This window comes from Parus major, chromosome 5, assembly GCF_001522545.3.
Source record: "Parus major isolate Abel chromosome 5, Parus_major1.1, whole genome shotgun sequence".
Classification (NCBI taxonomy): Eukaryota; Metazoa; Chordata; class Aves; order Passeriformes; family Paridae; genus Parus; species Parus major.
Genome location: NC_031774.1, coordinates 30,733,141 through 30,759,078, shown reverse-complemented (window position 1 = coordinate 30,759,078; position 25,938 = coordinate 30,733,141). Strand labels below are relative to the sequence as shown.

Sequence of the window (25,938 nt, the reverse complement as noted above, 5' to 3'; positions counted from 1 at the left end):
GTATTTATAGTGTGTATTATAAATAATGGGAATCATGAAAAAGGAAGATTTATATAATATTGAGTAGCTGTTATTGAACAAAGATAAATGATATAGCTTATATTAACTTCATTACTGCAAAGAATTTACTGCGTTTTTACTGTGATTCTTGATACTATCAGGAAGGAACTTTTTTCTGTTACTCTTTTGCAGTTACGAGATGACAATAAAAGGCATCACCCATGTCTTGTGGAATTCTCAAAGCTGCCTGAGACAGAGAAGAATTATAATCTACAAATGTCAACTGAAACCCTCAAGTGAGATTTAAATAGAAAAAAATAGTCTTAAAATTTTATTTTTATTCAAGTGCATCATACTGTTGAAAGATATAAAAGCCATTTAAATATCTCCTTCAAAGATATTCTGCTAACTTTACTGGAAGTGCCAGGAACCCAATCAGACTGATGTAGAACAGCTTTGTCTCTACACAGAGACAAAGAAAAAAACTACCACCAAATCCTCTTGGTTTTAGTAAAGTGGTAGAAATCTCAAGCCATAGGTTTGTGCCTTTTTAGTCTTTGAAGGGCTTATTTATTATGCCTGATAAATTAAAATATTTGGGTTTTTAAATACCATTATTTTGGATTACTTCTATGTTTTTTAAATCTTATTTCTTCTTATTTATGAATGCATGAGAACTATAACGTGTTTCACTAATGCCATTTTTATGCCAGAACTCTTTTGGCCCTTGGATGTCACATTGTTCATGCTCATCCAGCAGCTGAGGAAGATCTTAAAAAAGTCAAACTTCCTAAAAAGTATGTACCTTATGGTAATGGTTATTATATTATTATATTTGTATATGTATATATTATTATATATGTATATATATTATATATATTATATTTGTATATGTATATAATATGTATATATTATAATATTACATATTATTATATTTATTATAAATATAAAACCTTTAAGTTAATTTAAAGAGTACTAGATGTGAACCCCATACCTGACAAAGTCTTACAGATCTCGGGTTAGGCCATTACCTTGCCTGTGATGATGTTGGAATGTGAATACTGCTGTGCTACATCACCTCCTGAAGTTGTTCAGAAACAGTCACATGCTTAAACCACAGGCAATTGTGGCGGTGTTACATCACCATAGACGAGAGACTCTGAAGTTAAATACACCTTCTCAGTGCTTTTCTGTCTCATAGTAAAGCACAGTCTATTCATTTGGTGGTAACTGTATTTACTTGAAAGAGGATTTGCCACTGTATCATAGGAGACAGAAACAGCAAGTTGGACATTTGCCATTTAACATCAGTTTATCAACCCACCATATGTCTTTTTTTCCTGAAAGAAATTTATCCATAAGAAACAAAGTTAGTTGCTTAAAGTGAGCAGTAAAATACATAGTTTTATGATATAAGAGATGGTAATCTTGATCCAGTTCACAGCATTAATTTTAAAAAGTAAAAAAGATCTATTCTCAAGGTTCATACTGTGGGCAGTCTATCATAATACTGGTTTGCTATTATTCTCTTGTTAAAATACCTATTGCCTATATGAAACATCCTAATTAATGGAAACAACCTGATTTGAGCTAAAGAGAATCTGAATATGTCTAAAAAGGGCAGGTAGTCCTTATACAATATAGAAGGGTTGGAGAAGATAATAGCTACTGCTGAAAAATTACTAAACTTTTTATTCAGTGAAGAAGTTGTAAGAACAATAGTTAAAATTTTTTCTTCTGTTGGAAAAAATGATAATTCAGTCCTTACAGAATAGTTAATTAAAATACTTAATAATACATAAAAGAGTTTCATAAGAAATCATCATACAGATCTTTAAAACAGAAATTACTTGAAATGTTTAAATGACAAATATAAAAAAAATATAGAAAAAGTAGTCATTCAAGAATAATTTTACTGCTTTATAGCAACCATTTAGGCATGTAAATATGAATCTGAGTTACATTTAATTAGCTATTGTGCAAGTAGGTGGAAAATGAGATGGTCTGCTGGAATCCAGTTTATATTCTGATCAATGATGAAATGCAATGTAAGTTTTTTGTTAAGAAAGGGAGAGTAGGAGATTAAAAACTGGAGAGAGACTGTGATTTCCACCCTATGAATGCCTCTTAGAAAGACTTAAATACTGTAACTGGGATATCTTGACTCTGTTTTGCTTTGTTGACTTACAGTTATATGATGTCAAATGGATATAAACCTGCCCCTCTTGATCTTTCTGAAGTGAAATTGTTACCTTCTCAAGAATTTCTAGTTGACAAACTAGCAGAAAATGCACATAATGTCTGGGCAAAAGACAGAATAAAACAAGGATGGACCTATGGCATTCAACAGGTAGGAACTTCTTTACGTGCATTTGGAATAAATAAAGAATGTGAGGTTTCTTTATTCTAGAACATCATTTGGGAGGGAGCATTAGTTAAGATGGTAAGTTCTGACTGTCTTGTAATAATTGGAAGAGCCAGAGTGGGTTGGGAGCAGGAAAAGAAGCCCTACCTATAATAGTCTGGATTGTCAGACCTGTATGGTTGCAGCTACTGCATGTATAAGAATATATTTCCATCCTTCTCTTTCATTCTTATATTTAGGGTTTTGGTGTTATTAACAGATAATTAATTGAGCTTGCATTCATAGAACTCTTCTTCATTAATGCTGCTTCTCTTCTGTAATCATCACATGATGCCAAAGTACACGTTGTCTCATTATTCAAAGTCTTTGTGATGTCTAAATAAGACTTTTCCCCTTGTTGTTTTTTACCATCCCTTTCAGGATCTTAAGAACAAACGTAATCCTCGGCTAGTGCCATATGCATTATTAGATGAACGTACTAAAAAATCAAACAGAGATAGCCTCCGTGAAGCTGTTAGAACATTTGCAGGCTATGGTTACAGTATTGAGCCACCTGACCAAGAGATAGGTACGTATTTTCGATAAGAATCATGGCCTCTTTTAGTGACATTTATAATTTTATTTTATTATTAAAAGAGGGTTTTTTTCCTCTGTTTATTTTTTACAGCTGACCAAACAGTGGAAAAAGTCAGCATTGACAAGATACGATTTTTCAGAGTAGAACAATCCTATGCAGTGAAGTCTGGAAAGTGGTACTTTGAGTTTGAAGCTGTGACAGGTGGAGATATGCGTGTTGGCTGGGCCAGGCCAGGCTGTCGACCTGACGTAGAGTTGGGAGCTGATGACCAAGCATTTGTATTTGAAGGAAGCAAAGTCAGTACGCCTTTACCTCTTTTGATCTATGAACAGGCTAGACAGAGAACTACAGGATAGAATTCCTCTCTGTATTCATCAACTACTGGAATGTTTTTGATTCATATAAAGATATCTCTGAGCCCTGTTTCATACTGGGTAGTACTTCCATTTTGGTTCTGGTCATGAGATTATGCTAACAAAGAAGAGTTGCTTTATGCATATCTTCCTAGGCTATACCCAACTAAGTACAGAAGTCTGTCATAATTATAAGCAAGATACACCATTCACTCACATTTTTTTATAAGTAGTGTTTTACAAAAATCAAAAAAAGGTTCTTCATTAACTGAGAGAACCACAGTCTGTGTTCTTTTTTCTGTCTTTTCTGCTTTCTGTGTGTGCTTTCTTCCCAAGCTTGACTCCTAAGGGACCAAAATGAGAGTAATGACCCTGTGTGTAAGAAGTTGAATCCAGTGAACAGTAGCTGTCAGATTCCAAACTGCTGAAGTTAAGGGTGCCTTAGTTGCTCTATGTCTCTGTTATCTCTAAGGCAAAAGTCATGATCAGTACTGTTTGTAAATAACTTTGCAATCCTGGAAAATAAAATATCTGGATTTCTTTATTAATTTTGTATTTAATTTTTAATTTTAGCACTGTATCTATTTACTTGGTTTTCCATTTAGGGCCAGTGTTGGCATCAAGGCAGCGGATTCTTTGGACGAAGCTGGCAACCAGGAGACGTGGTTGGTTGTATGATAAACTTGGATGACAAGTCAATCATCTTTACTCTGAATGGAGAGTTGCTTATAACCAGTAAAGGTTCAGAACTTGCATTTGCTGACTTTGCAATAGAAAATGGTAACTTCCACTTTATAGTCATGGGGTTATTGGAAGACAAAATAATACAACAGATAGGAAAACTAGCCTGTTATAATGACTCAGTGAGCTGAGAAGTCATACTTCACTGATGTGAGCCTTCAGACTGTGCTATATGCTAACTTCATAAAAATTTATTTTGAGAGTGCTTGTGTGGCACAAACTGAATTTCTTTTCTCTTTTAACTACATTAATGGGGTTTCAGCAGTCAGAGTGGATAAATTTTCTCACTGTTGCTAGGCTTTCTCACAGGACTTCAGTGCTAAGAAGTGGTAATAATAAGCATCCTGGAAAATTTCCAAAACCTGAAAATGCAGTCCCTGATAATCTCACTGGAGCATAAATACGTTATGTTCAAAAGAAAGATCTTTGCAACATAACTTGAGTATAATTCTTTTTTCTCTGTCCTATTCATAACTTATCCAAATTTCCCATTTTCCGTGGTAAATTTTTGTCATCTTCCTTCTTCCTTCTCCCCTGGGATTCACCCAGCTAGCCCCAGTCCACTGGGGAGGAGGAGGGGGGGAAGGGCCAACAAGGACAATGGTAAAAGACAAGGAAGCTCCTCCATGGAATGCTGTCCCACGGTTTATTCCTGGAACAAATTCCAGAAGGAAGAGAGAGAGAACGATAGGTGGTGGGTGATTTTAAACTGGGGGGGGAAAGGGGAGGAGGAAAAGAGAACCACAACCAATGGGATACAAGCAAAGGGGTGGGGTGAGGGGAAGGAACCAACACCATTAACCTGGGGAAAAGTACAGGGAAAACCATTCAGTGCAAATATAAAAACCAACTTAGTGCAACACAACAAATTTTCCTCTTCTGTTTTTGCCTTTGGTTTTTCAAAAAGTAGTGTCTACATGACTGTAGTAAAAGAATTGGAGAATATTTTCAAACTGTTTTGCTTTATGTTTGCATTGACATTTTCCTTGCAAGGCTATCTCCTCCAACCAATAATAGCTTCATACCTCTTAGTAATTACCAGAAAACTTTGCAGTTGCTCACTGCTCTTCTTTGATCTTAACATTAATAGAGGTATTGTATTTATTATATTTATTATAAAGGTAGAGAATGAGGGACTGCCTTAACAAGGCTGTTCTGAAGTCTTAAAGTTCAGGAGAGAAAATCTCTCCTTTATAGGTTGAACTGTTGGGTTTTCCATAATCTTGCTTCAAATTCTGTTTCTTGGGGATAAGGTGAAATAAGTCAACAGTCTTTCATCCCTTTCTAAGAGCATGTGGAGATCAAAAATTCAGGTCATAGAAAATGTTAGCATTAAAGGAGTGTGTATATGTCCATTGTGAATGATGGAGGAATGAGGACTAGCAAAAAAAATTATTTTACCTAATGATGATAAAGTAAATTTTAAACAAATATCTTGAAATAACTGAACTTCATCGCAAATAACTTTTGAAAATTTGCTGCCCTAAGAGACCATACTTCTGTTAATAATTTTGATCTAGCCAAGGCTGGCTTCCAGTGTCCAGCTTGTTGTATAAAGCCATGCTTGTAAGTCTAAAAATCAGAAAGATAACAAATTAAATGGAATAGTGCTGAAGTTCATATTGAACTTAGACATTAGTATTTAAGGTGGCTTTAAATCCTTGCTACTGTCATCACTTCATGTGCATTACTTGTAGGAGCTAAAGTTTAGTTCACATTAGATGGGTCAAAAATAATGTCTGGTTTTAAACTAAATTATTTCAAACTAAGTTACTGTTAAGTTCTATTTGTTTGGGTTTTTCTTTTCTTTAGGTTTTGTTCCAATTTGTGCACTGGGGTTATCTCAGATTGGTCGCATGAACCTTGGAATGGATGCCAGTACATTCAAGTATTACACAATGTGTGGCCTCCAAGAAGGTTTTGAACCTTTTGCTGTTAACATGAACCGAGATGTTGCTATGTGGTTTAGTAAACGTTTACCAACGTTTGTCAATGTGCCAAAAAATCATCCTCACATTAAGGTAACATTACATGTCAGGGAGACACCTGTTCAACAACTGTTTGTTTAGCAAGCTGAGACATTAAACCCTTACTAATACTTACTGTCATCAGATAGTTTGTCATATAACTCTATTAAGTCTCTCTTAGATAATTCCAGATGATCTTGTCTATCTTCTGTTTCATATATGGTAGTATGCATTCCTATGGATACACCTATCTGGTTTATTATATGACTTACTAATTTATCATGGAGTTAGCTACTGGAAGCATATCAGTTATGGGGTTATTTCATATTCTATCTTACATGTGCTTTCACTTTTTAAACCTTCTCTACTATAATTTTTTTTTAAATATCTGAAATTTTTTCAGCTGAAGTCTGAAGATATTTAAGTGTACCTGTGGTGTCACAGATTCTTTCATTATGATGCACCAGTGATAGGAATTCCAAAACTCCCTAACTAATCTATCCTAGACCAGAATAATATATCCTTTCTTTTATATAAACTGCTCCATATTAATATATTCCAAAATGAAAAGTTTGAATTCCTGAGGAGATTTTTCTACTATAATCTCATTAGGCCATTTTCTTTAATTTAGATGTAGCCAGTTATCCTAAACTGCTCGTCTCTGAATATTTCCGTCTTAAGCAAAATAAATTGCACTGAATTCCAACTAAATGATTTCAGCAATTTTTTTTTCATTTTATCAGGATTATTTCATCACTATTTCTGTCTTTAAAAGTTTTTGAAATGTTCCTATCACTGAGTTTGAAAACTCACTTTTTCAGCTCAAAGGAAAGTAATATCAGACTCAAAGTCCATAATGACTCTGAACAATTCTAATTGATATTTCTTCTCATTGTGGTAGAAAATTACTGGTTCTTCTTATGCAGTTTTTCAATGACTTGTGTACTCAAAGTGAATTGGTTGAAAAAAACTATATACTTATTTTTTTACTCCTGAATGGAACATCTTGAAAATATTTAACGTAGTTAGGATACACTGAATCTGTTGCTTCCCTTGTTCTTCAGGTTATATTCAGTGCCAGAAAACAAAGATTTATAGCTTTGAAAATAATTAATTGTGAAAAATTTAAGTTGTCTCTTTCAATTTTCTCATCCTCTTAGTTGCTTAATGGAAGTTTTCAGCATTTTTTGGAGAGTATAATTTAAAAATATTTCTGTTATTTTTAGATATGGAGAATTAATGGAACCATTGAGAGTCCACCTCGGTTAAAAGTTACTCACAAGACATTTGGTACACAGAACAGCAATTCAGACATGATATATTGTCGATTGAGTATGCCCATTGAGTTCCACTCATCATTTAACTTTGGCATGGGTGTGGAAAATGCCTCATCTGATGTTTTCCAAAAACGGTTAGACTTGGCTTTGGTTATTCTATTTCATGTTTTCAGTGTAAACTTATTACTTTATATTATTCTTTATTATTGTATACTCCAAATTTTATACTTATTCTTTCAATGAGCACAGATTACCATAAAATGCATGTTACTCAGATTGTTTCATTCCTGATGGTTTTATAAGACACCTTTGCTGCAGAATGCTGTGTCCAGGCAAGAGAGAGCCTTTTCTAAAGAGGTACATCACAAGGTCTATAGATCTTTGCCTAAGCAGCTCCATTTTTTCTGAGTGATTATGATTTTCAAAAAACTAGGCTGGAAAATCAGCTCAGAGTCTTTTTCCCACTGGATTATTGCTCATCAACATCATTGTTCAATAGCCTATTGAACATCAGAAAAGTGATAAATTCATTAAAAGAAAAAATACTGTGGGACAGGTTTTTAAATATACCAGGTATTAATGGGTATTTATCTGCACCTTTCAGAGTTACCTCTACCTTTATTTAACTGCAGTAAATCTCCTTCTTCTCCCACTGTCTACCTTAACTGCAATCAATTATTTTACTTGTATATTTGTGCCCTGTACAGTATTTGCTAATGCATACTCAGTACCAAGCAAACTAGTTAGCTAATTAACTTACATTAGTTAGTTTTTAAGTATACTTAGCCTAATATATATACTTACACTAATTATTTTTTTAACTAAATTTAATTTTAATTTTTTTATTTAATTTTTTTTAATTTTTTTTTTATTATTTACTGATTTTCCTTTATCTGTAGAAAGCACAGCCAAGAAATTGCTCCTCCTTCTACTACGGTAAGTAAATATGCTTAGTTCTTCCAATGTTTTGAAGTACATTTATTTATGGCAGTATGTCTGTTAGAAATTGATCTGTTGAAGCCTTTTAATAATTTTCTATGATATAACACTGTTTATAAATAATGGTGTCCAGACTTGCAAGGCTTGCAACTTGTGTAAACACAAACCTCAACAACTTAAAACACTAGTCCATATTTTAATTTAAGAGTATTTTAAATGACTTATTAGAGGAATGTGAATTACTATTATTAAAGTTTGATATATAGGAGAGGGTTTTTTAAAATCACTATTTGAGTATTCCTTGATAAAATACTTTATATTTCTATTACTAATATGCTCTTTTCCTCCTTTCAGTATTTTTACTCACTAAGGATATTTGCTGGCCAAGACCCATCCTCTGTCTGGGTTGGATGGGTAACACCAGACTATCATTTTTACAGTGAGAATTTTGACCTAAATAAAAATTGTACAGTGACAGTTACTTTAGGTGATGAGAGAGGCAGAGTTCATGAAAGGTATGGAATTATTTACATCTTATTGAAGTTTTTATTTTAATACTGTTGTTTAAAAGACATGTTCACAAGCTTGATGTTATTTTTATTATTAATTTAAACTAATAAGAACATTGATTATGGAGTATGAGTTTTCTATGCTTATTTATATATGAATATTTTACATAGACGTGTTTAAGTGAATTTATCATGAATGTTCTGTTGGAAAGAAAACTTCTTTCCGAAAGAATTTTAAATTAAGAAAGATGCTTCTTTAATTTAATATCTGTATTTACTTCCTGTGAATAAACTTGTTTATGTGCACTGTAACAGGTGCACAGAGAAGCCTGTGAAATTTTTTCATAACTATAAAAAAGAAAAGAAGTGGATTTAGTCTAACCTTTTGCCCATGATGATGCTGATACATTACAAAAAAAAAAAAAAAAGGTTTGTTAATGAGTGAACAAACTAAGAGCATAACAAGCACCTTTGAGGCTCTCTAAGTATTCCTCCACTGAAAAGTTTATCTCCATCAAGTTCAGTGTGACCTAAGCTTTGTTCTTGTTGTTCTTTCAGTGTGAAGCGCAGCAACTGCTACATGGTTTGGGGAGGAGATGTAATTGCTAATTCCCAGAGATCAGGTCGCAGTAATGTTGATATAGAAATCGGATGCTTTGTTGATCTGGCTACTGGGATGGTGTCGTTCACAGCCAATGGAAGAGAGCTTGGCACTTGCTATCAGGTATTATCAGATTTTCAGGAAGATATCTAATCTAATCTATCTAGTAAGCTTCTTGTTTTGATGCTACTTCTCTTTTTCAGAAATCTAACTGGACACCATTTGTGTGATACTAACATGTTTTCCTTTATCATTCTGGTTTATCCCTCTTTTTCTCACTCTCTTGTAAGGCTATGATTTTTGAGTTTCGTTTCAATATGTTCAGGTAAATATTTTTTTTTTACATCTCTGTGTCGTTCAGAATCTTGATTAATAAAGTTAATTCTTTAAATTATTCTTTCAACTGAATCTGTTATACAATGAAGGGGAAATGAATATTTAAACTAGCAGAAGGTCAAAATTAGACTTTACATATAGTAATTTTTTGTCATGAATTAAGAAGAAAATTTTAGTTAATTATTACCAGGGTTTGTGTCTTTTGCAGATAGTTGTGATTTGTTAATATTCAAAACCTGAAATTCAAATATGCATTAATGCAGAAAGCCAAAATATGTGGTGTGGGCCCTAAATGCTATTAAAATTCTCAAAACATGGTGTCATTTTGCAAATGTATCACTGGTTGACAGGAGTTTTCAGCACCAGATTGCTGACATTTCCTCTTAGTAAGATCAGTTGTCTGTGGTAAAGCACTCACTCTGGAAGAGGTTGACCAGTGTTAAGAGCAATTCATTGCTTTCTTCTATGTCAGCCCTTCAAATCTGTAATACAGACAAAACTGAAATGTTATTTAACTAAATTTAACAGAACTTTTATACTGTGCATTGAAAATGAAATGTGGAAATGACATCCATTATAAATTAATGTGGCAGGGTTGCACATAGCCTGTAAATGAAGGTGGGAAGTTATCTAGTAATTGCAATTTTGGGATATTTTGTAATAGTGGTCAGTAACTTGAGTGCCGTGCTGGGAGAATATTGAATGCAACACAGTGTGAAAAGAAAGCAGGTGATTAAAGTGCTTAAGTCCTGCTATGTTATTTTTCTAACCAGATACAAATCAATGCAGAAGCTTCTGAGCAGAGCAAACCCATGAAACTTTGGTGTGTTTCTTTGTAGTGGGTGTTTATGGGTTTTTTTTAATGGACAGCCTTTAGCTGTTCTTTTTATCTTGCTAGGAGATGTATGAAAAGACAGGTGTGAAAGACGTAGATTATTTAATTTAGTGTAAATAATAGTTTCTGGTTTTTTCCTTATATGACATGCAATAAATATAACCATATTCTCTGTACTAAATTTAAAACTGTCTCAGAAAATACCATTTTTTTCTCCTCTGTTTTCTCTCTTTTTCATGGAAAAATACCTGAAGTTCTTTTAGGAAATATTTTTTTCAATAAACCTGTTACACCTGGTCTGCTGAAAAACTCAAATATCCAGCATTTTCTATAAATATAAAATAGTATAATCCAACTAGATTGTTACAACTAAGGGTGAAATATTTTTTAATTTTTGCTTATTTTGAGTAATTTAAATATTTTCTCTTTTTTTGAAAGCAATGAAAATAATATTATGTAGTTTTCATTTCCATGTCTTGAATATTTTTACAGTAAAGACCTTTAAAATATTTTAATAAATCAAATCTCTCACTCCAATTGCCACAAATAATTGATATTTGTCTGGTCTAGGTAATTATTCTAGTCTTATAACAATCTGCATGCACTTCTCAGTTTTCTTCACTGAAATAGATGGACATTTTGTATGCTGTTTTCATTTTAAAAGGCCTATAGGTCAACATATTTAAGAGAGGAAATGAATTTTTCTGTAGTTCTTGATCTATTAAATGTCATTGTGATATTCAGAAAAGAACCCAATACACCAAGCAGAAGAGAATGCCTTTTATTTTCTTGATTTGGGGTTGTGGTTTTCTTCACTTACCAAAAAGTTTGGAATGTTAATACCTAGCCCTATATTATTTTGCTTATGCCCATAGTCATAGTTCTGAGAAAACAGGTTTTGATAGATTGTTGTCCTCAAAGGTAGAAGTTGTACTTCTTCACAGCACAAATATTGTAGCTGTGCTTAGTATGTACAATGTCTCTCTACATGATGCACAAAATTCACCATGATATGTTTAATACATTTAATTGAACTTCTGAAACTTTGACTTAATTGCACAGATGTACTTTTTTCAGGCACCCAGCAGCAGTACATTTTTTAAAATAATATAGTGTTCTGTAATTTTATTTTTAATTCTTTATTTCATGGCAGTGGTTGTGGATAATCTTGTTCAGTGTCCTTCAGAATAAACTGATCTTTTTACACTGACATGCACTTTTTCCCCCTATAATGAGGAAAAAAGTTAATGTAGCTGTTGTAAAATCCTAAACACAACCAGAAACTTTTAAATTACTGTGATTCCCCATGATTTTATAAGACTGGAGACCGATGTTAGGCCTGAAAATAAAGAGCTCTTTAAAAAAAATTGCATTATTCTACTTTTAGATTATGAATTAGAAAATCACTAATCTTAATAGGAAACAAAAATTTGCACTATCTTGATCTCATGATGTGCTCTCAATCTCTAGAGCAAGTTGTTGAATTCGGATGTCTTTGAGAAGAAATTCCACTGTTAACCAAAGTTTCTCCTGTAGGTGTTGAGGGCACATAAGGCTAAAAAACACCTGTCTCAAAATCAGGTGGTTCCTATTAAGATAACTGCAAATACCTTACTATATTATAGGTAGACACTGTTCAGCACTTCATTTAGTACAGTATCTAAATTATTTAATAATGAAGACTAAGGTATGTAGTATTTATATCATATGCAGGGAGATTATTTTTTTCCCATTTTAATTTTTGAAAATTTTTAACCTCATTTCACTTCTAGGTTGAACCAAACACAAAGCTTTTTCCAGCAACGTTTTTACAGCCTACAAGCACTAACTTGATTCAGTTTGAACTTGGTAAATTAAAGGTAGGAAGTATTTTTGTATTCTCTAGAAAGACAATTTTTCTGTAAATATGCTCTTTTAAATCTGTTTATTTCCATGCAAATTGCTGCATGTTAAATTTGATTAGGAACATTTAATCAAAGGCATGACTTGTAATTTGACTTCTACATTTGCTTCTGTAAATATTGTTATTATATGCAGTTAATTGATTATCTGTATTTGTCAAAATAAATTAATATTATTTTAGGATAACACTATTAATGTTGGGGGGTTTTAATGGATTATGTTTGCTATAATAACTTCTACCTTTCTATGATTTCCTCGCTTTTTAAAAGTTGTACTTCCTTTTAGTGTTATGGGTTTATTCACAATTACTTGTTTCAAAAATAATTAATACATGTATTTGTTTCAGAATACCATGCCTTTATCGGCAGCAATTTTTAAAAGTGAAGAAAGAAATCCTATTCCTCAGTGCCCCCCTCGCCTTGATGTACAAACAATTACACCTGTTTTATGGAGCCGCATGCCAAACAGCTTTCTAAGAGTAGAAACTGAGCGTGTCAGTGAACGTCATGGCTGGGTAGTACAGTGTTTGGAACCTCTGCAGATGATGGCACTTCATATCCCAGAAGAAAACAGGTACATTGATAATGAGATAAAATTACTTGATGTGGACAAATCATACTGAAAACAGCTACTGATTAAACTTGCCTTACACAATACTTACCCTATAGTTGTTGAGAGTTTCTGATCTTACCTGATACCATATCAGATATTATTGTATTCGTGAAACTTAAATAAATATAAGAGACTGGACTTTAATTCCATGTACTAAGTTTTACATGTATAAAACAAAGTGTGACTCTTTGATTTTATTTAAGTTTAAATTTAAATAGCATCTCTTATATCTCTAGGTCTTTAAACCTAGAGATTTTTCTCAGCTTGAGAAAAACAAGCATAAAGAACATGCAAGTACTATTATGATGATTTTTTCCATAAAAGAAACCTGTAATCTCTTCCTGTTTCATCTGCACTGAATTTACATTAAGTTCTTATGTTCTTATTGACAAGATCATGCCTTTATTTGATTTTCAATAGGTTTTATCTTCAGAGTGAGGATAATAAACATCTATCCAAACATCAAATGTCATAACCAGTGAAAAATCAAACTATCAGCAAAAGCGTAGAGGAAAGCTCATTTAACAGCTGTACTTTTATTAATAATTTTACAATTTCTTTTAATGATTCAAACCTCAATTTTATTTATTTTTAATAAAACTGAATTCAAGAAAAGAGTGAAAAACACTGGTCTTGTAGAAAAAATGAATAAATAATCCTGAGTAAACTAGAAAGGCACTGTTTTGTAATGTATTAATGCAGATTTTCAACATGCCTAATACACCTACTTTAAAAAACAATTTCTAATTTACAAGAGATTCCAAAGAATCTCCATCCTAGATTTTGGTTTGTTTTTTTTTTTCTATGGAGTACTAATTTTAAAGAGTCTCAACAAATTATTTTCACCATTTACTGTGTTTTAATGATGCACATACTACAATGATTTAGTATCAACTTTTATATTTGTGGTTTGAAGAGGAGCTGATGAAATATTTAGAGATTATAAAGCTTTCCTTTTTCAAAGTCTTTGTTCATGGAATTGACTGGTGTTCTGTTTCTTTATTTCATAACAGATGTGTTGATATTTTGGAACTATGTGAACAAGAAGATTTGATGATGTTTCACTACCACACTTTAAAACTCTATAGCTCAGTTAGTGCTCTAGGTAACACTAGGGTTGCTTATGCACTTTGTAGCCATGTGGACATATCTCAGCTGTTTTTTACAATAGATAATCAATATTTACCTGGACTCCTACGTTCTGGATTCTATGACTTGCTCATTAGTATTCACTTGGAGCATGCCAAGCAAGCCAAGCTCATGATGAGCAATGAATTTATCATTCCAGTTACAGACGAAACTCGAAATATTAAATTATATCCCGATGAAACAAAGAAGCATGGTTTACCTGGAGTAGGGCTTAGCACTTGTCTTAAACCAGACTTCAATTTTTCTACTCCATGCTTTATTGCGACCAGTGAAGATCATCAGACGTCCATCCCAGAGATACCCCTGGAGATACTCAAATCCAAGGCCATAAGTATGTTAACAGAGGCAGTACAGTGCAGTGGGAGTCATATACGAGACCCTGTTGGAGGACAGGTTGCGTTCCAGTTTGTTCCTGTTCTTAAACTGATAGCAACATTGCTTATAATGGGTGTTTTTGATGATGATGATGTGAAGCAGGTGTTACTCCTCATTGATCCCACTGTGTTTGGAGATCACAAGGAAGAAACAGAAGAGAGGACAGAGAAGGAAGAAGTGACACAAGTTGAAGAAAAAGCAGTAGAAGCTGGGGAGAAAGCAATCAAACAAGCAAAAGCTCCTGCAAAGGGCTTGTTGCAGACAAGATTACCAGAATCTGTTAAGCTTCAGGTAACCATTAATTATAAATATGTTACTTATATTCTACTCTTGATGAAAAAAAAAAAGATTGTGCTTTTTGTCTGTTCTCTACTTAATAAGATTTGAAATTCTGAAGGTCTTTAATTCCACTTTCCCTTAAAATCTCAAATGCATTAAAAAAATATGATAATTCAGTTCTTTTTATGTGTATCTACACTCAAAATACATATGTGAATTTGTATTTATTTCATAAAAATGGAAGGCTTAGACAGGTGATCTTTAAAGGACCCTTCCAAGCCAAACTAGTGTGTGATTTCTAGATATTTTGAGTGCATGGAGTGAAAGACTGTGTGTGTAATATAGTATTATCAATCAGGTAATGAAACTACCACTTTGTCACATTTACAGTGTTAAAGCAAAAATATAGGAAAAATGTGCCTCATTTTTACAGTCTGATGCAGTGTATGGTATGTACTCAAGTTCTTCCCCAGTGCTTGTTAAGATGTTGAGATTGTCTGTTTTCTCTCCCCTAGATGTGTCATTTACTCAATTACTTTTGTGACTGTGAACTGCAACATAGAGTGGAAGCAATTGTATCATTTGCAGACCGTTATGTATCAAAATTGCAGTATAACCAGAAGTACAGGTACAATGAACTCATGCAAGCCTTGAACATGTCTGCTGCATTGACTGCCAAGAAGACTAAAGAATTTCGGTCTCCTCCTCAAGAGCAGGTAATATTAAAAAAAATAGATTGAATTAGAGATTAAAAAAACTCCTTATGAGGACAAAATAAAGTGCTGACTCACTGGAGAACGAAAATGAATTTGAAAATAAATTTATTTTGTGCTGCAAAATAGTGAATATCAGAGTGCTGAAACTTGTGTTCTGGAACTTAAGCTGTAAACCAAAGTTACAAACAGGTAAAGTATGGCTATATAGTAGAATATGTCTTAGGGTATTTAAGTGTTTGAACTATGTTTTCCCTTAAAGATTAATATGTTGCTGAATTTTCAACTGGGAGAGGATTGTCCCTGTCCAGAGGAGATTCGGGAGGAACTATATGAATTTCATGATGACCTTCTAATTCACTGTGGTGAGTGGCAAGTTGTTGATACGAGTTTTGTTTGTCTTTTTGGCACTTGACAGAGCAGTAGAAAAATATACTAGCAGGAGAGGTTTTTTTTATGAGATGTATTGCTGCCTACAAACTGACTTTGCTGACAAACTTTGGTGTATATTGAAAAACATATGGGAAGTCTGCATGATTTTAAGTTTCACTATTAAATCTCTATTAAATATTATCTGATATTATTCTGTTTATATGCAAGTTTTAGACTTACTGGGAGAAAAATATAACCCAAACAAGACGGTTGGCTTATCTTAAAATATTTATATAAGTACATGTATGAGTACAAGCAGATAAAGGTACTGAGGGAACACACTTGCTGCAAAGGTGAGCCTCAGAAATTTGATAAAAACCAGCAGATGTGGAGTTCTCTGCCTGCTTTAGCTTAGTATATAGTATGCATAAGTGTGAGATTCAGTCATTATAAAATACTCTTGCACTGAATATTGCAGCTTGAATTGCCCTCACTCATTTAATTTGGATTTCCTGTGCAATTTTATGTGGGTTTTTTGATGTCTGTTTTTTTATTAGTTTATTGAGTTTATTGAGATCTTAGTCTAATTCAGACAATCATGGAGTTATTAACATATGTAGTCTGAGTCATCTAATTATTACTGTTCATTCCCAGTAATTATGCAGTTAAAACTGAAATAAACAAGCTTTTTCAATTTGCCTACTTGGTAGATATATTCAGGGTTACTCTTCCAGTGTGTTGCTTAGTCCTATGGATATCGGTATCCATCTTGTCCAAAAAGAAGGGGCCAACATCATTACAATGAATTGGCAGCATCTCAATCTCTTCCCCAGGAAAAGGATGATGGCCACCCTTCTGCTTGAGGTCATTATCAAATGTTTACCAATACAGTCTGATAAATCTTTCTTTGCTGGTTATCCCTAAAACCAGTGTTACCTGGTTCATGGAATTGTATTGTTTTAATGACCTGTAATTAAGTTTCTGTTTTCTCTTTGGAGGCATGGCGCCTCCTGTACCATTCTGTGCTTGTATTGTTAGGGCCTCCAGTATTATTTTGCACTGTTATATCCTCTTAGAATCTCCAGCAACCAGCAAGCTCTGATTCCATGATAAGCCAATTATAATTTTTCAACTGCCTCAGCCTTAGCCTCAGCCAAAGATGAGTAGGTCTGAAGATATCTGAGTTGTGCTCCATCAATTTACTTCTGAGGTATTGTACAAAACAGTATTAGAAGTCCTTAAAATCAAGATTTGTGTCTGAAAGGCAGAAATTTAATTGGTTTAACGATGTTTGGTTTTCACAGTCCTCTGGTGTTACTCATCCTTGCTTCTAAGTGGTTACCAAAACTTGTTTCTTTCATTCCATCTTTTTTCTTCTAAGTGTTAAAGTGAATAATTAGTATCCTCCTATTTACTCCTCTTTCTCTCTGTTTTTATTACACCCATCATAATAAAATATTACAGCTACCTCCACTGTTCAGTCACTTAGCCCTTGACCTGACCTCTGGTTTCCAAAGGTAATGACCATTTGACAGCACAGAGTACTCTAAGACTCCAGAAGGAGATTATGAAGACCTACAACTTACTTGGAAATGTCTTAACTCCACAATAAATTAATTTTAGCTTAAAATATTGTGGTTGTTATGATCATTGAGTTAGTTATCTCCTGATCACTCTTCATATTACATGAGGTGAAACACTAGTTATTGTATGCATTGAGATTTCTCCTTTTAGGGATGTACTTTTATATTTGTTTACTACATTACAAACATGTATTTTGAATGAGAGTTCAAGATAAAGAAAGCACTGTCTCATGATTAAAATAGTTCACAGATCCTCTGGATTCTAAGAAAAACCAAATTCGTTACTTTTTACAGATTTATCAGAGGTGGTCGCTATGGATAAGTGCTCCTCATTATCTGTGTCTTGACTTGGTTCTGAAAATCATTACTAAGCAATCACAGCTGCAGATTAAATGAATAGGAGTTCCACTTGGAATGTTTAATCAGCTTTTTAGTACTAAGTATACTTTGCCATCTAAGTGGAAAACTATGTATGCAATCAAGTAATTAAAGGCTTCTTCATAATGAATATAAGCAAATAGTTACTCAGGCAGTCTTAATCCTAGCACGTCCTAGCTGAGTGGTTAATTTTGCTGGCAAAATAATGGTCCTCTATCATATTTTTTATGTGCAATTTCTTGGTTACCAAAAAACCCAAACAAATTTACAGCATATTTTGTAGCATGATACGTCAACCTGACAGTTATCTGGGTTGAAACCTTCTGTACCGGTACATAGACCTGTGCCACTTGAAGGAAGCAATTCCCCAGTAACAACCAGAGACAGCTTCTGAATGGATTGCAACTATAAGAGGATGCAGAAAGAACAGTTAATGATATGGAACAGTAAATGAGACCACATGTGGAGGAGTCACAGACCTAATCCACCCCAGTCCAATTCTGTCTTAACTCATGATCCCAGTGAATTTCTTATTGTCTGTCCATTTCAGCTTCTTAAGAGTTCCTCTCACAGTGTCTTTCTCTTGTGTCCAGGGCCTAGGTTTTAATTCAATGCCAGATAGTTTCTTCCTTTAATATCCTTATCTGCTTTCTCTTTCCTTTCATTACTGGTGGCATTTCCTGCTCTTACTTTTTTTCAGACTGACTGTATCCTTTCTTTTTTAACTTTTCATTTTCCCAAGCCAGTTTCACTTGTCCCATTTCTTAAATTCCTTATTTACTGTCCAATTTCAATTTTGACTTCTTTCGATTCCTCCCAGTGCCTTTGAATTTTATCACTTAGTCACTCCTAGTCATAATTTCAACTCCCCCTTTGTAGCTGCTAGCAGAAAAGTTTCTCCAACTTTATACCTCATATGTTCTATTTTCTTTCTTAGTTAATTGTTTAGTACCAGTTTTAGCCACTGCAGTTTATTCATTTTCCCTCTGCTTCACGTTCTGCCTCTAGGATCCTGTCTGAAAAGCTTTTCCTTTTCTCAATTTCTCTTTGACAAGCAAGCTGCAAAAAGCTTACATTTCAGCTTGGCACAATTATCTCTGATCTGAAGAGAGCCTGCTTAGTTGTTTGCTTCTGCACATAACACGTGTTGTCTGAAGATCACAGAGAGACACTGAATGGTTGTGAAGCAGTGTAGTGAACTCAACTGTATTAAACTACCTGATAAAATGATATCCCATCTCATTGTATACATTTTCATGAAAAGCATATATTACCCACATAATCTCTCAATGTCTGCCTTCATACAGCTTTAAATTCAGTTAATATATTTGTTTATCGCTGCTAAATATCTCAGCTGAAAAACTGTACTGTATTGTAAGATACAGCCATACATTTCTTTCTTTAGCCTACATTCAGAAATGTGAAACAAAGGATCACATATTTAATCAAATATGACTGTGAGTCATATTTAATTGCCACAGTTCAATAAAAAAGACTCTTAAAAAAGTACCACCTCTTTGATCATAATAGTGAAAAATGAACACTATAAATCTGGATGTAAGAAGTATGTGTACTTAAATGAACATAATTTGAGGGGTGCTTTCTGGTCCTATGTGTTAAAACTGCTGGCCTTACTTCTTCCTCTTTTATCCAGTATGGAATTTGCTGGTTAAAAAATATTCCTATAGCTATTTTTATATTGTTTAAATATTAAGGGAGTTAAACCTCAAAGATTAAGTTTTGTTTCTAACCAGTTTTATTTTATGCTAAGGTATTCCACTAGAAGAAGAGGAAGAGGAAGAGGAAGATTCCTCCTTGACTGGCAAACTCCGCTCATTAATGTACAAAATCAAAGGTCCACCAAAAGCAGAAAAATCGGAGCCTAAGGAAGAAGAAGAGAAAGCTCCTAGTAAGTATTCTTTCCATATAAATTCTTTCATGATGCAAGTGTTAAAATTTTACACAGTCAACAGGAGTGTATTTTCTAATAAAATTTTATAAGGGGCTGAAGAACTTGTTTAAGTTTCTTCTAACTCTTAGAACTGTTATTCTGCATACTGAGCACCTCAGATGCATTTTTAAACAACATTAAACAAATTAAAATGAGTGGAAGATTTTGGATCCAGATCATTAGCTATAGTGTTGAAAATTTACATATTCTTTATAAAGAATTGTGAAAGGCTAATTATAACACAATAACCTAGACTCAAGAATTCTAAACTTGGGAAGATCTAATTTTTATGGTTTGGTTTTTTAATGTGAAAATTCTTCTTTAGAGCTTATCTCCATTTTCCTTCTATTACCTGTTCATAGGCTACATAAACACACAAATACTGACAAGCACATAAACCCCCCAAAACAGCTGTGATCACAAACTTCTTACTCTGAGCAGTATTTCTGTACATATCCATTCCCATACCCTCTTCTATAACATGCAAGGGGTGGTCTATACAGGCGAGATTGGTTCCATGCTTGCAGTTCCTTTTTGTTGAGCCTCCTTGAACAATTCACCTGATTCTCACTGCCACTGTGCTCACATGCCACATGAGAATTCACCCCACTGAGGGTGATGTGTGGTATGAATCTCACAAACTTTGTCTTTCCTGTTGCTTTGCTAAACTCATGTGTTTATGAGTTTTCAATCCTTAGTAGTGACTAGGGATAGTGAGGACTAAGCAAGGCAAAAGGCCAAATTCCTCCAAGTCTTCCTTTAGACATGTTTTTGCTGAGGTTTCTTATTACCTTTCTGAATCAAGATAGGGTTTCTAGCTCTAAATTTCTGTAACGCTATCCAGATATCATGTGCAGGGTTCTCAAGTGACTTGAGGTTGGTCAACCAATGATGGTTACTCCTCTTTTTTTTCCAAGTTGCTTAGTTTGGCAGTAGGACCATGTACAGATGTGGAATGGTTAATTTATTTCAGGCTCAATAATTTCATCAAGAGTTGTGTTGAGATTAGGCAGCTAAGTTATTTTATAACTCATGACAACTCTTACATGAACTGCTTGCTCTGGAAAGCACCTTAGAGTGTTTGTCCTGGTCTGAAATCATATTTTGGTCTGTTAAGTTTGTTACTGTGTTGTAAATACATTAAACCTTATAACAATCTGTTTTGCTGCATGAAACAGGGCTTCATTCTCCAGTGACTCATCTGTTAGCATCTGCTTTCTCTTTGATGGTAGCAGGACCTACTCAGTATCTGGAAGTATCATTTCTTCTCCAGGTTTCATGTTGATTCTATTGTCATGAATTTGGAAGTATTCACTCCTAAAACCTCAGGGCACATAGTGTTTGGTCCTTGGAACAGAGCAGTTCACTTTTTTAATGTACCAGAGCTTTGGGTTACAAGAAATATAGGTTGGAAAAATGATCCTACAGTGTCTATTTTTCTAGAAACTTCAGATGATTTCTTCAAGCTTGGGCTTCTTGGAGTGATGCATAGTGCAAATATGCACATGGATTAAGCCATTCAAAGCATGATGAAAAATAATATAAATATATTATACACTTGACTGTAGCTGGAGACTCTGAGGTTTTAATCCATGTGTGCACTTTCCCTTTATGCAACAGGGAATTTGGAATTCAGAGATTAAAGGAAATGGGGTTTGGAGGTACTCCTAGTCCTCTTATGTCCATGAAGAGGTATGGTGATGTGTACAATGTGTACCTATTTCCAAGGATAAAACTTCTGGCCTTGAGTGTCTTGGCTTTACTCATACATACTCAGAGTGTGAATATTCATCAGAAGGAACTATTTACTACAAATAAATCTTCCTTTCCTCTAAGCATACATTCATTTCTTATGACAAATTAACTTTTACCCAAGGGAGGAATGCCAGCAATTTCAACCTAGTATTAATGATGAATCAGTAAATTTTGTATTTAAAAACAAGTTAGAACTCTGAAAATAAACACATAGAGGCAATGAATTAGTGTTAATAATGATTATAGGATTTTTGTAACCATCAAGTCAAAGCTGAGATAAGGCATGGCATGCCTCTAAGACTGGAACTATTTGTGAAGTACAGAATTTGTTCCCACAGATAGAAAGCCTAATTATTGAACCGAACCTCAAAATTAATGATGGCTTTGTGTAAATACAATAAGTAAACTAAGAAAGAAGTGTTGGCGAGTGCAAGGATTGTTTAGACTCAAACCCCAATGGATCTACACTATCTATAAACACTTTAGTGATGGAAAATGGGAGGGAGCTGTTCTTGCCATTTGTTCTTTGGAAAAGTCAAGGCATATGTTTATTGGTAATAGAAGAAGGAAACTTGCATTGTTTTAAGATGTAAGATGGTTTTCCTGTTTTACTTGATATCAAGCATGAACATTTGTTGGAACAAAGAATTTCAGGTAAATTCCTTAAACTTTGGCCTCAGCAAAATTGTTTATAGCGTCACTGAATTTGCATAGTCTACAGTACAAGTGCTTCAAGCAATATTTATTCTGTAGTTCCAAACAATACAGTGTTTTTAGAAAGTGCATTCCCAAGTGACAGTGACTTGATATAGAAATGAGGGATAAATTAAAAGTCTAAATGCAACATTTAATTTACAAGGACGATTCTCAGAGTCAATGGTCAACTTCAAGGTTTTCATTGTCAACAGTGCTGGTATGGACTTGAACCTTAAGTAGATGTTTATTGTTTTCTATCTCTCAAGAAAATTACACTTATCTCAAAAGATCTGAAAGTTTCCAATTAAAAAATCCTGTTCAGTCTGCTTGTGGTTTTTTACAACTGCTTTGTTGACTACTCTTACATATTTTACTATAATGATGTTTTTGTAAAGCATGTTTTTTATGTTTTCAATTGGAAGAGCTACTAACATTTAATGTATTTTGCTTTTAGCCACACTGAAAGAACTCATATCGCAGACAATGGTGCGCTGGTCCCAGGAAGATCAGATCCAAGATCCTGAATTAGTTCGGATTATGTACAGCCTCCTTCGTAGGCAATATGACAGCATTGGTGAGCTACTGCAAGCCCTGAGGAAAGCATACACTATCAGTGCTGCCTCTGTGAAGGATACCATTAATCTGCTTGCAGCACTGGGCCAGATTCGCTCACTTCTCAGTGTGAGGATGGGAAAAGAGGAGGAATTGCTGATGATTAATGGATTAGGGTATGGAATTAACAGATTTATTTTTTTTAAGTTGGTGTGAAGCTTTTTGTTATATTACTAAAACCTATAATTTTTCTTCCTAAATGAAAATTAATGTTGTGCTGAAGTGTAAATATGCACCAGAGATTTACATTTTCACATATGTTTCCAAGGTGACTCCAACTGATCTTCCTAACAGTATCAAAAGGGTAAAAGCTTCTGTGATCTAAGGTATTATCTAAAGAAAATGGACTCCTCCTACTACAGTTAAACCTGATGCTTAAACCCTGTTGTTTAAACATGTATATCTTTTAGCAATTCTGGAGAAAAAGATCACTAAAATTTTTGCTGGTGTATATATATACTGCATTTTTTCCCAAACTTAAAGCCATATTATATTTCATGTATGAGTGAGTAAACTTGGTGGTGTCTTTTCAATTGGAAATTCAGAAGAAATTTCCTTTATATAGCACCAGATGATGTGAGAATATTTTCTGCATCTTCTCTATCAAATTACCTCTGTTAAGCAGTGCAGGTATTATGGTGCATTCCTGCATATTTGTTATTCCTCTTGTGTGAGTAAATGCTGGTTGGGCCATTTAATGTTGGAAGGAAAAAAAAAATCACAGAAAGTACATTACTTCAATTAAAATGGTGCATTTAAAAAGAGAGAAGATTATAGTATTTTTACCTGAGAACTATATTTGTCTTTCTTCAGGAATATTAAAAAATTCTCTCCTTTACAATTCTAAGAAAGTTCCATTATTCTTACTATTTCAATGTAAAATTTGTAGTGTTTTTGTAAAAATTACAAGACTAATTGCTTCATTTGAATTAATTGAGCCATGGCAGTAACTCATTAGGCAGTGTGTGACAGTATTACTCAGTTTGTCCCTGATGCGGAGTTTGTGAATTTGCTTAGAATTATATGAGGGATAAAGGATAAATTTTGCCTAAACACAGTATGTATATAAACACCTTCCAAGCAGTGCTGTATTGAGACTCATTCATTCTCAGTTTTCTGTATTTCTTTAAAATAGGCATGATTCCTGTTATTTGCCATGTGTTTTTAAACAGGTTGTCCTAAGATGTTAGAAATCCCTGGATTCAATTGAAACCTAGTCCCTGGATTATTTTGAAACAAATAAATTGTCTTCTGGATTATGAAAACAATACAACAGATTCTAGAAAATGTTGAGAGAGTGGTGGACAGAGTGAAAAAAATTAAAGTAGTCATTCATAATGGATCTGTATGCCACTTCTGACAGAATTTGGAAATACTGATGAAATACATACAATAGATATCCTTAAATACTAAGTCTATTTATTGTCTTTACTTATTGAACTGAGGAAATTAAGAGATTACTGCAGAAATATAATTGATTAGATTTTATTTTCTTGATCTCTGTTCTCAATTTTAAACCTAACAAAACATGTTCTTTTCCACTTAGATCATCACAGAATTTATTTTTTTTTATTTAAACAGAACAGATGGTAGGAGCAATTTAGAGATGAAGAATTGCCATCTTGAAATAATTTGGAGGTTAATATTCTTATTATGAAGAATCTATGAGAATTAGAGGAATGATAGCATATTGAAATGTGAAATATTTTGTTCTCAGGTGTTTTTGTATTATGCTGAATTCAAAGAATTTAAAATTATGTTAATACAATAAATGCATACTTCTGAAATCTCAATGCATTAACTTTAATTTGGGGTTTCTTAAAAACAAATTGTCTTTTCTTCCATTTTAGGGATATAATGAACAACAAGGTGTTTTATCAGCATCCTAACCTAATGAGAGTCTTGGGCATGCATGAGACTGTTATGGATGTGATGGTCAATGTGCTGGGAGGAGATAAATCTCAGGTAATTTCACCACAATTTGTTATATGTTTTGCATTTTGAACCTCCCCAAAAATATACTAGGATGCTCAAAAGGTGAATAAAAATATATCCCATGTAAGCTTTTGCTTGTTCAAATTAAAGTATTCATTAATGAAAAGGTAGAATACTTTTTATTTTACTAGAGGCAGAAGACCAGTAGCCTTGCCTTGATTTTTAAAACCTGAGTTGTTATAGGTGTTTCATTTTTATTTTAATAGGATTGTAAATGTTTTGTTCTTAAATTAAATATATACTTTAACTGCATTTATTGGAGGTGTAGCTCTGGTAGGAAAATTTACCTCTTCAGCTCAAATGAAGTGTTACTACCAATAAATTATAAGAGACTAAACCCAGTCTAAATTTTAATGCTCAAATTCATGTACTTGAATTGAGCAAAAATTTTCTTGCAGCGTTGTGTTCTCTCTTTTCTCTGTGTTATAGTTGAATATATACATGTTATTTTAAAGGCAGAGTGGCATAAATTTTGAGAAGCCTAACAGAAAATTTTCACTCCTGAAGAAAGTGAGAAGTGAAACGCGCATATTTTCTTTCTTCTCTTTCCTCATGCCTGATTTTTTTTATCCTGCTGCCTGGACCTCAAAAAGAGGGGTTTCCTCTGATCCCAGTTTTCCTTATCTAATATCCTTTTGCCTGGCCATTCATTTTTCTTATGTATTTGGAACAATTTTCAACCCAATATTCGACCTTTTGGTTATCTTTTCTCTGTCTTTCAATTTTTCATAACTTGATTGTCTTCTGTGTGCAGCTGCACCCCTCTTTCTTTGCTTCTTTGGTCATATTGCTCATATAATTCTCTTAAATGCTTATACATTTCATCTGCCTATACCATTGCAGTTTTACAAAGTATTCACATACCAGTTTTAGTATTTCTGTTGGATTTCAAGGCAAGTTACAATTACTCACAAAATTATTATTACTTTGCTAATTTATGGGTATAACAACACCCTAGTTTTGCTACAACTTGTACATAGAGCTAAAGGTGATAAAAAGAGTAGAACCCCAAAACAAGGACAACCCCCAATGCCTTCTAATTTTATTTCAAAAATGTTTTCCTAGA

The 25,938-nt window shown here is 33.6% G+C and overlaps 1 protein-coding gene across 13 annotated transcripts in view; it reads left to right on the top strand.

Annotated features, from left to right (window-relative positions):
• Positions 1 to 25,938, top strand: part of RYR3 (ryanodine receptor 3) — a 199,910-nt gene that overhangs the window by 86,952 nt on the left and 87,020 nt on the right. For all 13 annotated transcript variants that reach the window (XM_015630068.2, XM_015630070.2, XM_015630065.3 and 10 more), the window contains 19 exons: positions 193 to 296; positions 714 to 797; positions 2,191 to 2,350; positions 2,786 to 2,933; positions 3,033 to 3,238; positions 3,901 to 4,075; positions 5,849 to 6,057; positions 7,230 to 7,414; positions 8,180 to 8,216; positions 8,574 to 8,734; positions 9,287 to 9,452; positions 12,273 to 12,359; positions 12,749 to 12,975; positions 14,028 to 14,829; positions 15,333 to 15,533; positions 15,793 to 15,895; positions 19,635 to 19,772; positions 22,720 to 22,993; positions 24,728 to 24,842. In XM_015630068.2, the coding sequence (XP_015485554.1) occupies positions 193 to 296; positions 714 to 797; positions 2,191 to 2,350; positions 2,786 to 2,933; positions 3,033 to 3,238; positions 3,901 to 4,075; positions 5,849 to 6,057; positions 7,230 to 7,414; positions 8,180 to 8,216; positions 8,574 to 8,734; positions 9,287 to 9,452; positions 12,273 to 12,359; positions 12,749 to 12,975; positions 14,028 to 14,829; positions 15,333 to 15,533; positions 15,793 to 15,895; positions 19,635 to 19,772; positions 22,720 to 22,993; positions 24,728 to 24,842 (3,582 nt within the window). The remainder of the gene's footprint in view (positions 1 to 192; positions 297 to 713; positions 798 to 2,190; positions 2,351 to 2,785; positions 2,934 to 3,032; positions 3,239 to 3,900; positions 4,076 to 5,848; positions 6,058 to 7,229; positions 7,415 to 8,179; positions 8,217 to 8,573; positions 8,735 to 9,286; positions 9,453 to 12,272; positions 12,360 to 12,748; positions 12,976 to 14,027; positions 14,830 to 15,332; positions 15,534 to 15,792; positions 15,896 to 19,634; positions 19,773 to 22,719; positions 22,994 to 24,727; positions 24,843 to 25,938) is intronic.